Genomic DNA, 19,469 nt, shown 5'->3' with positions numbered 1-19,469 from the left:
AATCCTTGGTTCCAAGTCAGGCAGGGAGAAGAGTATGCAAATTCATGGGTAGCATAAGTTTTAAATTACCTACCAAGCCTTCTATGACTATAAAAGCAACATCAACCTTTTCCCAGGTTTTATCTGGACATTTTATCAGGAATGACAGAGTGGGGAGGATCAAAAACAGTATTGTGTTTTCTACCTTTAAGGTGTCATAAGTTTTGCTGACGAGGGAAAATAAATAGGGAAACACTGAGGGAGATAGAAGAAACACGAGTGCATCTGAGAGGTTCTCTGTCCACAATATTACCTAGAGCAAAGCTCCCTGGAATCTATACTGTATTTGGAATTAAGATAAATATGGACCTATTTATGATCCACTGAGTAGCACAGGGTCTTAATGTTCTGGTCTGTAGGTGCCTTGATTAGCTTCAGTTATTCACAGTGATTGAGAGAGAACAAGGCATAATTTCAGAAGGCACATACAAGTTCTAGTGGCCTTATGAATTATGCATTCTGTTGTTGATGAATATCACTTAAGTATTTCCTTAAATCACCTTAGTCTTTGACTGCAGCTAGAGGAAAAAAGAGTAACTTGAGAACGGTCTACATTCCTTAAGCTTTACAACCAGGTTTTCTTTGTACACAGTATAACCTGACACAAATCTACATTTACCTTTGTGAGACATTATGTGGAAAAATTAGATCAATCTACATAATCTTCTGCTAATATGCTAAAGCTATCTACCAATGCACTGACAGCACAAATTTAAAACATTTTATATTTTGTTTTTTTTTACCTTGTATCCTGTAATTAGACCTGGATCACATACAGCAGCTGAGAGGAGTCTCACAAGCAAGTCTTGTACTTCACCCATGCTGTCCCCTATATTTAGCAATCCCTCTTGAAGAACACTCAGGTTTGGAACATCAATATTCACATCAAAGCCCAAAACTTTACCAAAGTTTCGTAAGAACTGCACCACCATGAGACAGTCTGAAAATGTACTTCCAGAGAGAACAAGTCCTGGAATACGGGGTAACTCTGGCAAAGGCTGAAAATAAAATAAAATACAAATAAAGTAAAAATAGCTTAATTTTTAAAAAGCCATGATATCATATCTTCTAAAGTAAAATAAGCTGCTACCTTTTTTTTCCTCTTGTATTGTACCAGTAGCTTCCTTTGAGATGCTAAATTGTCTGGGGGCATTTCTATAACCCCCATGGAACTAAGCATAGCATCTTGAAGTAAGTATCATCATACAAGTAAGCAACCATCAATAAATTTTGGTTGAATTCAATAATGAACTTAGATCTTTGCAAAAGAGACACTAATTTTAATCAACTTGCATATTAAATCAACTGACATATCCATACCAACAAAACACAGATTATATAACTGGAGCAAAAATTAAATAAAATATAAACATTTCAAAAGTACTTTAGCATGGACATACTTATAGGGCATGTACATCAATTTCTTCTAATGATGATGACATATTTAAAAATCATACTTTTTTTTGTAGCTTAGAAACTAACAGTATGTATCTGTGGGCTCTGTGGTTGGAGAAAGTGGTACCATCTGTGGCTAATGAACGCAGACAAATAACTAGGTCCACATAACTAGAATCCGTGACCCTGTACATAAACCCAGTTATAATGCAATTAAGGTCTTTAGGTTTCCCTGTATTTAGGCAAAACATTTATATGAGTTTCAGTATTAAAATTTGCTGTCTCTGTTGCTATTTCTCAAATATGCTCACATATTAACATTTTAATGACTAAATTCCAGTACTAGTTGTCACCAACTTTTAAAAAATTCAATAAATAGGTAATCTAAATTAAAAACATTTTGCCAGTGAATGAGAGCCTAAAAAAGTACTTTAAATTTTAATTGAAAAAAAAGTGACAAATATTTCTATTTATCTGAATTGGCCTTTGTTCAAAAATATTTCTCCACCCTGCATTTATTCAGGTAACCAATTGAAGACTTTTTCTACTAATACTGTGTGGAAATACAAAACTACAGATAATAGCTCAACTCATACAAATATTATATATTCTACTTGAAAACCAGTAATCCTCACTCTCCCTTTTTCTTGAACCACATGAAACATACACATTTCTATGTAATTCTAAAAATTTACATAACAAAGCTAAGCTAATAAAAATATGGCGCAAAATGGACTTACATACTTGATATAGTACGTATGAATTTAAATGAATATAAAAGAGACAAGAAAATGAAGCTCACTTAGGATTTAGAAAGCTTGATCACTATGAGCTTATTAAATGTGTTAACTAATTTATATACCCATTCTCTGCTTAGGAAAATTTAAACATCCAAATGACTAAAACTATTAAGTATACTCTCATTTTTATTTAGAAGCATTTATGCTAAGTAAATAGAATGTTAATATAGTTCAATCCATTCTAGGGTACTAAAAGTTTGCTTTAAGCACTTTAGAAAAGAGCTTACATAAATCAAGGGACAATAATTACTTGCATATCATTTGAATATTGTATATAAGTAAATACATAGCCTACTAATGAAGTATAATAATATAGAGATGAAATGCATTATTGATATTTTTCTGGAAGTACCATCTTCTTAACTACAGTCAAAACATAATTGATTCCTACTCAAAAGTATATGAAATTATGCTGGTTGCCAAGATTATAGCAAGCTTTCTAAATTTATACTTTTATATTTCAGCAACATTACATGTCTGTGAAGCACTATGGAAGACAAAACACATATGAGGTACTTTGGTTGGACACAGTTTCTTGGTTTTCAGGATGGTAAACAGTATAGGCTCTGGAGTTTAACAAACTGGAGTTTGAATCCAAATTGCCATTTATTAGTTGTATAATCTTGGGCAAGTTCCTTAACATCTTTGTGTCTCAGTTTTCTCATGTGTAAATGGGAAAAAATACCAACACCAAAGGACTGTATTGATGATTAAATGACAAAATTCAAATAAGTGCTTAGCATAGTCCCAGCATGTAGTAAACATGTTCAAAGGTTGGCCACCTAAAGCCCTGAAGTAGGTCAGGTTGGGTGCAGTGGCTCACGCCTGTAATCCCAGCATTTTGGGAGACTGTGATAGGTGGATCACCTGAGGTCAGTAGTTCGAGACCAGCCTGACCAATATAGTGAAACCCCATCTCTACTAAAAATACAAAGGTTAGCCGGGCGTGGTGGTGGGTGCCTGTGGTCCCAGCTACTTGGGAGGCTGATACAAGAGAATTGCTTGAACCCAGGAGGCAGAGGTTGCAGTGAGCTGAGATCGTGCCACTGCACACTCCAGCCTGGGCAACAGAGTGAGGCTCTCAAAAAAAAAAAAAGAAAGAAAGAAAGAAAGCACTGAAGTAGGTCATAGATTATAAATCCTAATTTATTTAAATATCTGTAGGCATGTAGGGAGGAGTTAAGATTTGTCCATGCCTGGAATCCCAGCACTTTGGGAGACTGAGGTGGTTGGATCACTTGAGTCCAGGAGTTGGGGACCAGCCTGGGCAACAGAAGACCCTGTCTCTACATAAAATTAAAATAACAAACCCAAAAAACTAGCCAGGCATGATGGCAAGCGTCTGTGGTTCCAGCTACTCAGAAGACTGAGGTGAGAGGATCACTTGAGCCTGGGAATGAGAAGTTGAGGCTTCAGTGAGCTATAATCTTGCTACTGCTCCATTCTAGCTTAAATGACAGAGTAAGACCCTGTCTGAGAACAACCAACCAACCAACCAACCAACCAACCAACCCAACAAACAAACAATAAAACTGCCATTACCAGCCTAAGAGATCCAGAGAGGTTTACTGGCAGCTATCTAGGAAAGGCAAATTGACCTAGAGTTGGAAATTCACTGCTATGGTTAAAAATGAAAGGCTTTCGCAATAGCAGCTCTGGCAAATAAATCAGGTAAGAAAACTGGAAAAATTAATTAATAAAATGGTGTGTATGACATGTAAATTACCTTTTGGTCTGCTAAGCACATGTCTTCATTAGGCTTCTTTAGTTCCTTTGCCATTTCTAATTCTAATCTTCGTTGCTCTAGTTTACGCTCTTTATTTAATCTTTTCTCATCACGTTTTTCTTGCTTCAACCGTTCTTTTTCCTTAAAAAGAAAATAATGTACACATATTCTTCTTAATCATTGTATACGTTGGGATAAACTTAGAATTATATAGCAACAATGTATTATTTTGCTTTTCATTAATCTTACTCTCTGATTTTCAAAATAATCTTGACTGTATATATTTAATATCAATATTAGATTCAACCTAGACTATTTTATTATTCAAAATTTGTTCAATCATTTGCCAAGTTATAAGAATAAAATACTTATTAATAAAAGCAGGTACTTAAAATGCACACGGGTAACTACATATCTTACTAAGTAAAGTTATCAGCACAAATTTTAGTGTGGCTCCAAGAAGCAAAGGATTTACAGCAGGAAAGTGGAAGTAACATGTTTGAATTTGCAAAAGCAGTTCTTTCAAAGTGAATTAGCTAGTCTTAAGACAGCACCTGTGATGAAAGAAAAATATTATTCACCACCATAAACAACACTTAAAGAGAATGTAAAATCAATTCTGAAGGCAATTTCAAAAGCATTAAAATTGTTTTGGTAATGGCAATAATATGGAAATAACTGACTTGTCTGTGTGGGGAATGACTTTTTGTTGGAGGAAGTGAAGAGATTTTCTATTATATCATTATCACTACTTTATCATCATATCTCAAATATAGCTCTCATTTATTTAGAGGAGAGACAACAGTAGAATCATAAGTCAATTCTAACCTACTACTGCACATGTGCCACACATTGCTAATTGGTTTACTTTTGTAAGGCTGATTCTATCTCTTCCTTGATTAAAAGTCTTTTAATTTTCTATCAAAATAAGGTCTAAGTCTTTACTTTTGAATTCCAGACTCTTCTTTTCTAATCTTACTGCTCACATTTTTTTGTCTGTGTAGGTTGAGAATTTGCTATTCCTGATGGAATATTTATTTCCTTAGTTGCGTATATTGGTTCATGCCAATTAAAAAGTTCATTTTTCCAATCTTGCATATTTAAATCCTAATTAAACACTACCAATTTCTATTACATCTCATAGCTCTTAACTCTGATTTTAACATAGCACTCATTGCTTTCTGTACTCTATTACTACTTATGCCCACAGTCTAATCATCTCCATTTCAATTATCACTGGTAAGTGAGCACCCTGACTGCTGCTGAAGGGAACTGCCAACAGGGAGAAAGAGAGGAGTGGGGAAGAACATGGGACCAGAGAGTAGAAAAATTGCTAGCAGTTTCAAGACTGGAGTGTAGGTTGCAAGTTGAATAGTTGTTGAATATTATCATAGCCAGAGGCCAGATCATCAGGGCCTCTTTATATGACATGCACAAATTACTGTTCGTTTTTATATTGCCTCTGAATTTCTGGGTTACTGATTCATGCAGACATTTTGGGAGGACAAATGATAAGGAAGCTTATGTTGACATCAGAAAAGTTCTATAATTAATTTTACCAGTTATAAACCAAAAAGCAGTTTCTAAGGGTCTAACAACAAAAGATAGATATACACAATTAACGTGTAATAGTCCCACAATGCAGGTACAGATTTTCAAATCAAATTATTAGGCAGTATCCGGAAGTGCTATTACTACTAGCCCTTACAAAAGGGCAGCAGAGTCACTGGTAGAATAATTTTTTCCCCTAGAATTGAAATTTTGATTCTTAAACACATGAACTGTTGCTCTAAGAACTTTCCAAAGAAGGGAAGATTTAAGTTTTTGGTTCCTCACCAGAGCAATGAATTAGGATCACTAACAGAAAAAAGCAAATTAAATATCTCTTACTAATTTCAAAGAAGCTACTGTAAAATTTTCTGCTACACTCATGTGCCACGTGATGTTTTAGTCAATCAAGAATTGAACATACTGCAGTGTCTATGCCATATAGCCTAGATGTGTAGCAGTCTATACCATCTAAGCTTTGGGTATGTCACTCTATGATGTCTGCACAATAATGAAATTGATTAATGACACACTTCTCAGAATATATTGTCATCGTTAAGTGACATGGCTTTACATAGAGCTAACCCAGATCTCTTAATGATTATATTTATAACAATAATTATAAATATAATAATTGAGACTACTAGTTACTAAAGTGTTGAAAATGTTTACTGTCACTTTTTAAAAAGAAAGAAAACCCATGTGACACTGATGTTCTCTTCACTGTGCCAACTTCCCACTGGTAGCAATCCTAGAGGTACATACACGCTCCATAGATACATGGGCAACAAGCTAGAGTGCACTGAATGCCGTAAGACAGATTATATTCTTGGACTATATGAATTTTAGCTGGTGATACTTTTTTCCAATTAAAAAAGCATAATATGGAATATAATGTAAAAGTCACATTGATATTTATGATTAAATGGAGATTTCCAAAAAATTATAGAAATTGGTGTGACCTTTATCAGTTAAAGACAAACATTTATTACTATTTACTGTTAGGTATACTTAAATTAAAATGTGGAGTCTCTCAATTCAGTATGAATTGTATAGAGTTAACATACATTCTGTGATTTTGGTACAAGTTGACTCTCAAAGAGCGAGAGTTTCCAAGGTCCCCTCAACCACCAACGAATATTTAGAATGACATATAAACCTGTCACAATCTAGCTCCACACAAGTTCTAGTCTCACATCTCACAATTCACAGATTTCCCATGTTCCAGCCACACTGTATGACACACCTGTGTGGAGAAGACAGAATAGCCCCTTTGAAGTTACTGCTTGGATGATTAATGGTGAATGAAGCAACACCAAAGCCAAGACAGGCGTGTAAATGAGGTTAAAATGGCTAACATCATCTTTTGTACCCCACTCCCAGGTCTTGTTTAGTCACAATACTGTATCTCTGTATATGCCATACCTATTGTCTAGAATGCCTAGTTCCTCCTCCTTCACAAACAGTCTGTATAAAGCCTGTTTTTTTTTTTTTAAATCCTTCCCACAACACCTTCAGACATTTTGTACTTCCTGCTTTTGAGCTTTCATACAACTTACTATAGCATTTGTTGCACTGTGTAGCAACTGTTTGTTTAAAGTTGATCTCTCTCACTTAAGTATAAGCCTTGTCTAGAGGGCAGGGGAAATAACTTATTCACCTGTTTCTTCACAGACCTATTCAATTCTCCCCTGGACACCTAGAGAAAGTTTTTAATGATTTCATCTTTCTCTTTGACTCTCAGCCTGTATCAGGCCAACTTTCCTCTCCCACTGGTCTTCACAGTCTAAGTATTGTTCTTACTTCTGACTACAGTTGTGATATGACTGTAACAGATACATTTGGTATGGATGGTATGGCATATAAAAACATTTGAGTATTTATAAATTTGCTAAATGATTAATTCTTCAAATGACACAAACTAAAATTAAGGTAACATTTTGAACTGGTCATTAAATGTATTCAATAGGCAATTTTTTCTTCACTTTAAATATTTAACTCTGTGGACAAACATAACTGGTATCTTTCATTTTCAGTTAAGAGTATATACAAATCTTGAATCCAAAAGTGGAATTCAATGCATTTATTAATAATATTTAGATTACATTTAGAAATTTTAAAACTATCTAAAGTATATTTCTAACATTTACTTCAACATTATTAATTTCTTAGCCATATAACACGTAATGTGATTCATATGCTTGCAAATGGACACCTCCCCTATAAAAATTAAGCAGATTTATTAACCAATAATTTTGCCAAAAATTAAAGTTTAAAGTGGCAGTGCTACTTTAGGCCAAATATAAAGGCATGAAAATTTGTATAGTACCCTCGCTGCTAGACTTAGTATAATGCTCAGAAGAACAATCTATTTTTCCACTTTTTACCTTAGCCTTTTCTTGACAAAGTAAGCTGCCATATTATGAACCTATATCTAATTTCTATAATATTATATTTTGTTGCTCTGCCAGATAATAGAGTTTTACAATGGAATTTTGTGATTTTCCAAGGTCAGTTCATAACAGGCCTTTGATTTGCTAGAGAAAAAAGTGATTAAACCTATCCTAATATGAAAAGAAAGTTAAAACATTTTACATTAATACTGGTGAAACTTCAGGACAATAACTTAGACTGTCTACAAATGACTACAAAATGTAGCTCTAAAGTAGATTTTAGATTAACTATAATTATAAGCAAAGTAGCATACATCATCCTAATTTTTTTTGCCTTTTTCCCTTTACCCCACCCAGTTTTCCAGACACAGAAAATGTTGAAATAAATATGAGCTCTTGGATTATAAGTCATTTATAACAAAATATTTATAACAAAATATCTTTTTATCGCCCTAATTATATATTCTATGAAGGAATATAATATTACATAATGGGATCTGTTTGTATCAAAATTTTACTAATATCTTAGTTAAGAAGTCAGTTAAAATTTCATTTCAAAGTTGAAACATCTGTTGATAGCAAATGCATTAAATTTAGATTATCCTGAACAGTTTGGTTCACATAGAGTGAAAATTTTTGCACAAAAAGATTACTTTGGGGACTCTAAAACATAAAGGATTTTCACAAGTCAACAGCATAATAACAAATATATAAATAAATTTATTCTATTTTAGAATTATTTAAGTTAAAAATCCAAACAACAAATGCAGTAGAATGATCCATTAGTGTGAAGTTTACAACTTATAGATTGTAAAACAGGTCATTTTGAAGAGATCATGTTGCACAGAGGCTTATGGTTTCTGCATTTGATGGTTCTATCAATTCTGTTAGATATTTGTTCTGGGCATAATTAGAAGAACACATTTCTTTTGGTAGCAACCAAAAGATATATAAATATAATTTAAGAGACACAAAATATATCAAAAATAATTTAAGAGACACAGGTTTACCCCAGGGCACAGGAAGAATCAAAGTGTAAATAAGATTAATAACACAAGCCATTTGTAGAAGACAGATAGAAAAACCAAAAATGACACTGCTTTATGGGCCATATATTGACTGTGAGTAGAACAATCGGGAAAATTTTTTAAAAGGGTCTATTATTTTTACATTTTAATTTTATATTTATATATTATGAAAATTAAAGGAAAAAATTATAAAGCACAAAGAAGCTACTGTATACTTATCTATAAGTATACAGTACTGTATATACTATACTGTACTTATCTATACTTATCTTAAAGATAAGATATAAAGATAAGATCCTTCTTATCTTTATAGGTATAAAATACTTAAAAAGAATAAAACTTTCCACTTATCACATTCTTACAAAAGTATTACATGAAAATTTCTGTATTTATTTGTATTTTTTTCATCACCTTGAGGATTTATCATTTCTTTGTATTACAAAACTTCCAACTACACTTTTAGTTATTTTAAAACATACAATTAATCACTGTTGACTGTAATTACCCTGTTGTGCTATCAAATACTAGATCTTATTCATTCTATCTAACTATATTCTTGTACCCATTAGCCATCCTCACTTCCCCCCATACCCCATTCCCTTCCTAGCCTCTGGTAATCATCATTCTACTCTCTATATCCCTGCATTCATTGGTTTTTTTCTTTTTTTTTGAGGTGGAGTCTTGCTCTATCACCCTGGCTGGAGTGCAGTGATGTGATCTCGGCTCACTGCAACCTCCACCTCTTCGGTTCACACGATTCTCCTGTCTCAGCCTCCTGAGTAGCTGGGACTATAGGCGTCTGCCACAAGGCCTGACTAATTTTTGTATTTTTAGTAGAGATGGGGTTTCGTCATCTTGGCCAGGCTGATCTTGAACTCCTGACCCCGTGATTCACCTGTCTCAGCCTCCCAAAGTGCTAGGATTACAGGCGTAAGCCACCGTGCCTGGCGGCATCGATTGTTTTAATTTTTAGCTCCCACAAATAAGTGAGAACATGTAAATTTTGCTTTTCCCTGCCTGACTTCTTCTACTTAACATAATGACCTCTAGTTCCATCCATGTTGTTGAAAATGATAGGATCTCATTCTTTTTTTATGGCTGAATAGTACTCCCTTGTATATATGTACCACATTTTCTTTATCCATTCATCTGTTGATGGACACTTAAGGGTGCTTCCAAATCTTGGCTATTGTGAACAGTGCTACAATAAGCATGGGAGTGCAGGTTATCTTTTTGATATACTCATTTCCTTTCTGTTGGGTATATGCCTAGGAGTGGGATTGCTGGATCATATGGTAGTTCCATTTTTAGTTACCTGAGGAACCTCCATACTCTTCTCCATAGTGGCTGTACTTATTTACATTCCCACCAACAGTATATGAGGGTTCCCTTTTCTCCACCTCCTTGTAAGCATTCGTCATTGCCTGTCTTCTGTATAAAAATCACTTTCACTAGGGTAAGATGATGTCTCATTGTAGCTTTCGTAACATTTTTTGATGATCAGTGATGTTCAGCACCTTTTCCTATACCTCCTTGCCATTTGTATGTGTTCTTTTGGTTTATTCAGGTCTTTTGCCCATTTTTAACTTCGATTGTCAGATTTTTTTTTTCCTACTGAGTTGAGCTCTTTATATATTCTGGTTATTCTGTACTTACTTTAGATAAACTATCTTTAAATATTATGTAGGATAGCTATTATATTACATAAATGTCTCCTAAGTTAAAATTGAAATGTTACTAATTCTTGAGTTAAAGATTTTAATAAATATAAATAACAATGTTTTACAAAACCTGCTTTTTTACATGACATTTAACACTCTGCTGAATATTTTTTTTTGAGATGGTGTCTCACTCTGTCCCTCTGGCTGGAGTGCAGTGGCATGATCTCAGCTCACCGCAACCTCTGCCTCTCGGGTTGAAGCAATTCTCCTGCCTCAGCCTCCTGAGTAGCTGGGACTACAGGTACATGCCACCATGACCAGCTAATTTTTTGTAATTTAGTAGAGATGGGATTTCACGGTTTTGCCCAGCTGGTCTCGAACTCCTGAGCTCAGGCAATCTGCCTGCTTTGGCCTGCCAAAGTGCTGGGATTACAGGTGTGAGCCACCGTGCCTGGCCCCTGAATTTTTAAAAATTTCTTAAAGTAATTTTTATCTTTCCTATGGTCCTGAATGCTAAATCGTTAATATAAAAATAACATTTGTTTATAAAAGTAATTTAATTTTAAAATTGAAATAAAGTACATTTGCATAAGTATTGTTTAAGTATACTTACTATTTTGTCAACCAAAAATGCGTTTGCTTAGAAACTGTCTACATGTACAATTCTACTTATTTTTTTACTAAATGATTGGTGTAAATATATAATTATAAAATATTCCTTATTACTTGAATCATTAGCAGAGTATATATTTTTTTCTGCTTTCAAATTGTTTATTAGATGACTTCTGACACCTGAAACTCTTCCATTTTATGGCTTTGTCTCCTGAAGTGCTGACACAGTCATTCTGTGATAGATGCACGTTTACCAACCTTGTGCAGTTTACTGATCCTTGAGGAGACATGCAGAAGACCGTTAATATTACTATGGTTGATTATTCAGTTAATTGATTATAAATTTGTGACTGGTATAGTTTGAAGTTTTCATAATGAAAACAAAAGATTTTGAATTAAATGTTACTTTCTCATGTTGCTTAAATCAACCTTATTTCTAGTGATTAATAACAATGAAAGCAGATATATTTCATATTAAATTAGGAAATAAGCTTTTTGTATTCATGAGGATAAATATTAGTATTTCTTACACTATGAAAATATTTATGAACTATGATGATATACTAATGACCTTTTAATGTTAATATAATGATAATGAGATAAGTTATATAAATCTGAGAATTTTTTTTTACTAATTATATATTTATATAAAGGAAAAACTATAAAAATTAGATTTAACAACTTGAAAACCAATAGAAATTTGAGAACTTTTTAGTGAAAAAATATATTGAGGCAGTACTAAATCCAAAAGATCAGTGAATCCAAAGAATCACACAAGTAGTGTTTGTGTTACCTCCTTACTTTGATAGGTGTGGGGAGTTTCTTGGAAAAATTTCGGGTACTATAGGAGACTTTTACTTAACATAGTGAAGGCAATTTGTTTTTTTAACTTCATTACTCATTAAACATTATTCACAACATTCATTTTAATCCTAGTTTTATGTATGAGCCAATTCAGAATTTTGAACTGTTCTTGCCTAAGTATCATTTGGCCTTCATTTTATAATAAAGTTTGTTCTTTAAATAGGTAATAACAGAAAATTATTACAGATTTGGGTCATTAGGAGGTTAACAGGTGGCAGAATATGAAACTACAGGGTGCTCATTATTGACATTCCACTAGTTACATCTTGTGCATGGTAAGTAATAATGAGGAAATAGGCAAGTACATACAGGAATGCTTTGTTAATACTGAGGTTTATGTAAGACTGGGTGAAAGTTTTGGTCATCATTAAAAATATGCCTTGCATTTGCTTAACTACTTACACTGTTCAGTTTTATCTCTCTAATATGATTACTGCATCTTAAATATTCTTTTTGTTTTACCCACAGTATCTAATTTAACCCTGGGCACACCTTAGTAGTTTGAAAAATTAACACTTAGTTGATCACAGATCTATGGGCACCATTCATTAGAGCAGTGGTCCCCAACCTTTTTGGCACCAGGGACCAGTTTCACGGAAGACAGTTTTTCTACAGACAGGAGTGGGGTAATGGGGGTGATGGTTTCAGGATGAAACTCTTCCACCTCAGATCATCATTAGATTCTCATTAGGAGCATGCAGCCTAGATCCTTTGCATGCGCAGTTCACAATAGGGTTTGTGCTTCTATGAGAATCTGATCCTGCCACTGATCTGGCAGGAGATCAAGCTCTGGCATCTGGCTCAGGAGGAGGTACTGGTCCGAGGCCCAGGGGACCCCTGCATTAGAGGAACACAATTTAAAACCAAAATGACTGATAAAGTTATCCAGTCCATGACACCCGTTCACAGGTTTATGGTTATCAGAGGATAACTTTTTTTTGTGTGTGTGAGATGGAGTCTCACTGTCACCCAGGCTGGAGTGCAGTGGTGCAGTCTCAGCTCATTGCAACTTCTACCTCCCAGGTTCAAGTGATTCTCCTGCTCCAGCCTCCCAAGTAGCTGGGATTATAGGAGTACGTCACCAGGCCAGGCTAATTTGTTTTGTGTGTAGTTTTTAATAGAGACAGGGTTTTACCATGTTGGCCAGGCTGGTCTCGAAATCCTGACCTCAGGTGATCCTCCTGCCTCAGTCTCCCAAAGTGCTGGGACTACAGGTGTGAGCCACCTTGCCCTGCCGATAACATTTTAAGAACTCAGTTTTACCTAAGAAATTCTCTGAAACATTCTGATTGAGGATTATTTGTGGCATATGTTATTGCATTGTAAAATAATAGTTCCTTGAGTGTTTGACTATAACAAAAGAACACCATCTGGAGTAAAACAAAATTAAAAGATTTTACTATCATATAAAGATAATTACATAGAAAAGATAGTAATATAATTTAATAATTGTTTTGTACTTAATTTGACTTTTTAGTTCTGTCACAATCACTTTAATTTTACTTTATTCATTCATTTACAATTTTCTAGGCATCTCCTATTTACTTGGTTCTAATCGAGGTACCGTCAATACAATGGTATAGGGAGACAAGAGTCCTGTCCTCATAGATCTTATATTCTGGGAGAAACTAGCCCAGAAACAGTAAGATAACGAATGGGGTGGGGTGTAAGAAAAAGCAAAATTAGGTATTCTGAGAAAGTCTTTTTTTTTTTGAGATGGAGTTTTGCTCTTGTCGCCCAGGCTGGAGTGCAATGGCACAATCTCGGCTCACTGCAACCTCTACGTCCCAGGTTCAAGTGATTCTCCTGTTGGGAAGGCCTTTGTGAAAAGCTAACATTTGATTGGTGACTGAACAACAAATAGGAACCATCTGAATATTTGGTGGAAAAACAGCAATAGTACAGACTGTTCATTCAGGAATAATAGCAAGACAAAAATAACCAGAATGTAGTGCATAAGGGACAAATTGTATGATGTATAACTGGAGTGACAGGCAGAGGTCAGTGGGAGAATGCCATGGTGAGGAGTTTGAACTTTACTGTAATTGCAATGAGAAGCCCCTGGATAGTGTCAGGATAGTGTCTGGTTTACTTTTTGAAATGATCACTTCAGCTGCTCTGTGGAGAATGTATAGGGAGGGCTGAGGAAAGCAATAATGAACACAGAGAAAACAGGCTCTTTCAGCTATTAGGATTTAAGTCATTACATCATGTACATATGCACTTATTGGCTTTATTTTGGTTTAATATTTTAACACAGTTGCCTTGCCATTTATTTTCAAAGTACTTAGGCTTAATATGTGCAAGCCTATTAATAACTTGTATTGATCCAGTATAGCTGGGTTAATTTTCCTTCAGCTCTTCTCCCTTTATCTGCTCCCTGTTTTTCGACTTATACATACTTCAGATTTGTGAGTGAGTATTCTGTATTCTACTTCTGGTTTTTTTTGCTCAGGACAAATGTAGCTAGGAAAGGGAGAGCTGCAACAGGTTTCTGGTATCTCTTTCTCAGTTTTATTGGAAGCACTGTAGTGGATTCACTCTATTTAGTTAAGAGTATATCCTTTTCCTCTGAGAGGTGCTCTTAGGCTTTGAAGGATTCTTAAAATACCGAATTTTAATCAGCGTTATTTCTCCCATGGCTGCCATCCTCCACTCAACTCAGATCTTCCTCACCTCTCTGTAGCAGCTTTCCCACTGTCCCCAGGCCCTAGTGGGCAAATATGAAAAACCAGAGGGAGGGTTCACATCTTTGAGGCCTTTGGGGTGCCTCTTTCACCTGGGCATTCCCTCCCTCAGATGATCTCATTCTTACTATTTTACTGGATCTTCTCTTCTAATGAATCCTAGTATGCCTGAAGACAATGTTCTGTGTTATTATTTTGGTTAGCTTTCCTCCCTGCCAGGAAAAACCAGAATGGCAAGCCCCGGTTCTTTTTATTCCTTCTGATTAAAAACAAACAAACCCACAATTGGTAGGGAAGAACTTGTCTCTTGGGGGATTTTCTACATCTTTTTCCTGAGTTATTAATTGGTCCCTCCATTTCCATCTCGCCACACTGAGGGAATTAGGTTCAGTGTTCAGGCTTTTAATTAGTCCCCTTCCTTACTCTTCCTTTCACTGTACTGTTTCCATAAGGGAATAGAGAGCAGCCATGCCAATTCCTGGAATATGTTACCTCTCTCTTTCCCTGACTGTCATTTTTCAGAGATTATGGTTATAATTCCATGCACAGATAAACAGATTCAATTACTATGTAAGGCATAGAGGGTGTCAATAGGCCTGGATAATCAAAAGGTTAGGGAAAAAAAGACAGCAGGAAAAGTGTTGTAGTAAAACTTCCATAAGCTTTGGGAAAAGTTAGCCAGGCGTGGTGGCTCATACTTGTAATCCCAGCACTTTGGGAGGCCGAGGCAGGTGAATCATGAGCTTAGGAGTTTGCGACCAGCCTGGCCAACACGGTGAAACTGTGTCTCTACTAAAAATACAAAAAAATTAGCTGGGCATGGTGGTGGGCACTTGTAATCTCAGCTACTCAGGAGGCTGAGGCAGGAGAATCACTTGAACCTGAAAGGTGGAGGCTTCAGTGAGCCGAGATTGTGCCACTGCATTCCAGCCCAGGTGACAGTGCGAGACTCCATCTCAAAAAAAAAAAGTCACAGAAAGTGATCGCTGTAATATATGTTACAAGCTATGTTAAGTCTATGCTAAGAGGTAATCTATGTCAGTAGTTCGCAACCTTGGTGATGCATCTTGCTAAGCCTATTCTACACATACGTAATGTCAGTGGTTAAGTACTATTTGGTACCAGGCACTGTTCTAAGAACTTTACACACACAGAGACACATGTCCATCTAATAATCTCTTGAACCCTAGGAAACAGAAATTAGTATTATCTTTATTTTATAGATGAGATGAATCACAAAGAAATTAAATAACATGCCCAAGGTCAAATAGCTGGAAAGTAATGAAATCAGAATTCAAATTCAGAAAATCTGGCTACTTTGCACAGGTTCCAAAACAATACACCTATTTTCTTTACAGACCCAACATCTATCTATATTGCTAATTTAAGCTAGAGCTGAGACCAAAATATGGAAATACAGGCCTCCCAAGTTCTAGATCAAACAGCGTCATTTTCATTAATTCTCACTTATTAAATGCTTATCTCACTGATAATCCCATAATCCTAGGAGGTAGGTATCTTTATCTCAATTTTAAAGAAGTAGACTGAAAACATAAAGCAAATTGGTGGCAGAAACAGCAGGGGAATCTGTGTTTTTCAACCTCCAAAGCCCCAGTATAATGACTGTATTCAACTGTTTTAATACAGAATGTTATTCCTTTATAACATATATTTATTTTAACTTTTAAGTGATTTCTATTAAACTCCAAATAAGCTCATTCTGATGTACTGCAATAATTTTCTTACTCTGAATTATCTGTTAAAAGTTATTTTAAGAAAAATACTTCAACCTAATTTTACATAGAGAATGCTAAAGAATAATTCTTAGGGCAGAAATCCAGGGTCAGAATGATTTGTGTTTGAATTAGGACATATAGGATTTGTCTAGGCATGCTGTAATACTACTTTTGTGAATCTTTGTGTCAGTAATAAATAGCTACTTTTATCTAAGCCAATGTCATTTACCACACTAAAAAAAGACAATTAAAATTTTAGCCAGGAAAACCAACACAAACATTGGAATCCTTCCTACATTCTTTTATGTTCTAACACTCAGTCACTATCTCTAAACTTTTGGTTTGCTTATGAAAGCCAGTAAGTCACAACAAACCTTATACTCTGAAAATTGTATATTTAGAAAAGCCAATCCTTTAGGAAAAAGTATTACTTTATAAGGTAATATTTTTCTAGAAACATACACTTACTTCTGCTTTTTTACGAGCTTCCATAGCTTTCATAAGCATCATGTGTTGTCGCCTTCGCTCTCGTTCCTATGAGGCCAGATAAAATTTGGAAAATAACTCAACCACAATTAACAGTTTGATTTTCCAATGGAAAAACAAAAACAAAAACAAAACAAAAACTCAGTATAGCATGTTTAGCATTTATAGACAAGTCACAGTAAATACTAAATATAAGACAAGAATGGCCAATCTGTGCATGTTTTAGTTCAGGTTTAGAAAGCAAATACAAGAACAATCAAAAGCAAAAAGGTAAAGCAATGAACATGGAGACAGTGTAAACAGAAGCATACAAGATTTACTTATGGTCAGTTGTGATGCTCCTTCAAAAGCTGGCAGAACAAAAAGCATAATGGTTGGCTGGAACAGGTCAGTTACCTTACATCTGCTATTAGAAAAACCAAAATACTATGGCCAATTAAACTAAAGGTTGTGTCGTTCTTAAAATTTTAGGTCAGGAAGAAATTGATTCATAGTCAGTTTAACTTCATGATTTTAGAGTTGGTTACTTTATTTCAAGGACAAAATCATTTTGTAAATCCAGTAAGCCACCAACAAATTAGAGGATTTTTTTTTAAGGTTTTTAATATCAATTTAGTTAAACTAGTCTTGTTTCATATAGAACACCAATGAAATGGGATATTCCTGTTTACTGATGTCTGCCACCTGATGTACTATTTAAAGCCACAAAAGCTGCACCATGGGCTAACAGGTGGAATCTTAAAGGCACAGTATGAAAATAAGATAAGCACTAGTTTTATTTGATAATCTCACTTTACTTTTAAAATAAAAAAAATCACATATTTAAAATATCTAATCGATTTTTTTTTTTTGTTTAAGCACATTTGGTTTCTCCAAAGGGATATTTCTAAAGTTATTTCTAAAATTTGTCTATGAAACCATAATATAATTCATATTCTCTCATCAAGCAAACTCAAAATTCCCACTGTATTCAGTGGCAGTTTTGCATCTAGAATGATGGGAGAATATGGGTCATAATTATATCTAATTGTACAGTGATCCAACTTTCTCTGTGACATCAGTAATGTAAATTTTTAGAGAGCAGCCTTATTTAAGGCTGGTACAATTCAATGTAAAATCTTGGAGATGCATCATACTTCTTTATAGACAGACAAGCAGATGTATGCAATGCACTGTGCTGTAAAGCCATGCAGCAGTATGTAATATGACAGCAGCCAGTGCTACACTTTATGCATTGCTATGACAACCATATCACAACCAAATCACAATGCGGTGTTAGATGTACAAAAATAAACATACCCATACCATATCTAGTCTATGCCTCTCCAACTCCTGGTAGAAAGAGTTGGCACAACATTATGAAATAGAAATCACAGAGTCATAAAACCAATTTTAACCCCCCAAAAAGACACCAATACCAAAGCAAGGCAATAAACTGTAAGATGAAAGAAAAACTTAAGCGGAAATTATTTCAGAAATTTTAAAGAAAATATTTTGAAGATTTTTCCCCAAATAGGTTTAAGCAATATTATAAAATATGCATTCAACAGATATATAACTATATGTATACAGACCTGATGTTTCAGAAGAACAGCTTGTTGTCTTCTCATTTCTTTTTCCTTAAAAATAAGAAACTTTTAATACATGATTTTTGGAGAAGATTTAGAACATGCTAAAAGTATTAAAAATTCCTTTTCTGAGATTCTATAGTCTTCCATTAGGGTAAATCATGTGAAATGGCCAATATTCAATTTTTACTTACAAAATGTCAATTCAATTTTGTATGCCTCTACCTAACAAACACTTAATAGAAATTGTATAATATGGTAAACATGGTAGCAAGGATCTTTCTTCAGTAGTAATTTTAACTTAAAATTTAATGAATGACTGAACTAACAGCACACTTCAAAGGCACATTCATTGAACTAACTAGCTAGATGGTCAGAACCTATCAGATATAACCCACGCATGTATTTTTTAATCAGTTTAATACATTATGTTGCAACCTTCAAATCTAGCTGATTAGAACTCTCTCCATTCTGAATATAAGCTCCCAAATATACTCTATAATTAACATCATTTTTCATTTCTATACACTGCATATGAATGAAATTGACAAAAATTAGGCAATTAGTGTGAAATTTTCCTGTCCACCTATGATTCAGGGCACCATTCCAAGGGGATGGGGCTTAAGGCAAACCATCTAGGAATGCCACCAATCTCAATATTTTTATAAAGGTAAAATACAGATGAAATTAACATTAAGGGCAGACATGAAAAGGTAGAAATTTTAAAAATAAACACAAAGAGTCTATGTAGAAGAGATAAACAGTTCCCTGGCTTTACAAGGTATAACTGTGGTGGCTGTTTCCAGTACTAGTAGGCTCACCCAGCTACCCTCTTTCAGTATTCAGTTACTGGTGGATGGCAGGGTGGGGTTGGGGAGGAAGGGGACAACTCTCTTATACTCCATGCCAGGAAATCAGAACAAAAC

General features: G+C 34.7%; 1 protein-coding gene across 22 annotated transcripts in view; it reads right to left on the bottom strand.

Moving 5' to 3' along the window:
* Positions 1–19,469, bottom strand: part of BAZ2B (bromodomain adjacent to zinc finger domain 2B) — a 432,545-nt gene that overhangs the window by 59,299 nt on the left and 353,777 nt on the right. For 12 of the 22 annotated variants that reach the window (XM_064382711.1, XM_064382695.1, XM_064382705.1 and 9 more), the window contains 5 exons: positions 18,550–18,594; positions 18,275–18,307; positions 16,958–17,023; positions 3,961–4,101; positions 783–1,037 (listed from right to left, as the gene is read on the bottom strand). In XM_064382711.1, the coding sequence (XP_064238781.1) occupies positions 783–1,037; positions 3,961–4,101; positions 16,958–17,023; positions 18,275–18,307; positions 18,550–18,594 (540 nt within the window). The remainder of the gene's footprint in view (positions 1–782; positions 1,038–3,960; positions 4,102–16,957; positions 17,024–18,274; positions 18,308–18,549; positions 18,595–19,469) is intronic. The other 10 variants (XM_064382698.1, XM_064382703.1, XM_064382709.1 and 7 more) reach the window with 2 other exon arrangements.

Source organism: Aotus nancymaae, unplaced genomic scaffold, assembly GCF_030222135.1.
Source record: "Aotus nancymaae isolate 86718 unplaced genomic scaffold, 86718_ANA_hifiasm-v0.15.2.pri h1tg000029l, whole genome shotgun sequence".
NCBI classification, from domain to species: domain Eukaryota; kingdom Metazoa; phylum Chordata; class Mammalia; order Primates; family Aotidae; genus Aotus; species Aotus nancymaae.
Note: the sequence above shows the minus strand (reverse complement) of the source record. Positions and strands in the feature narration are given on the sequence as shown.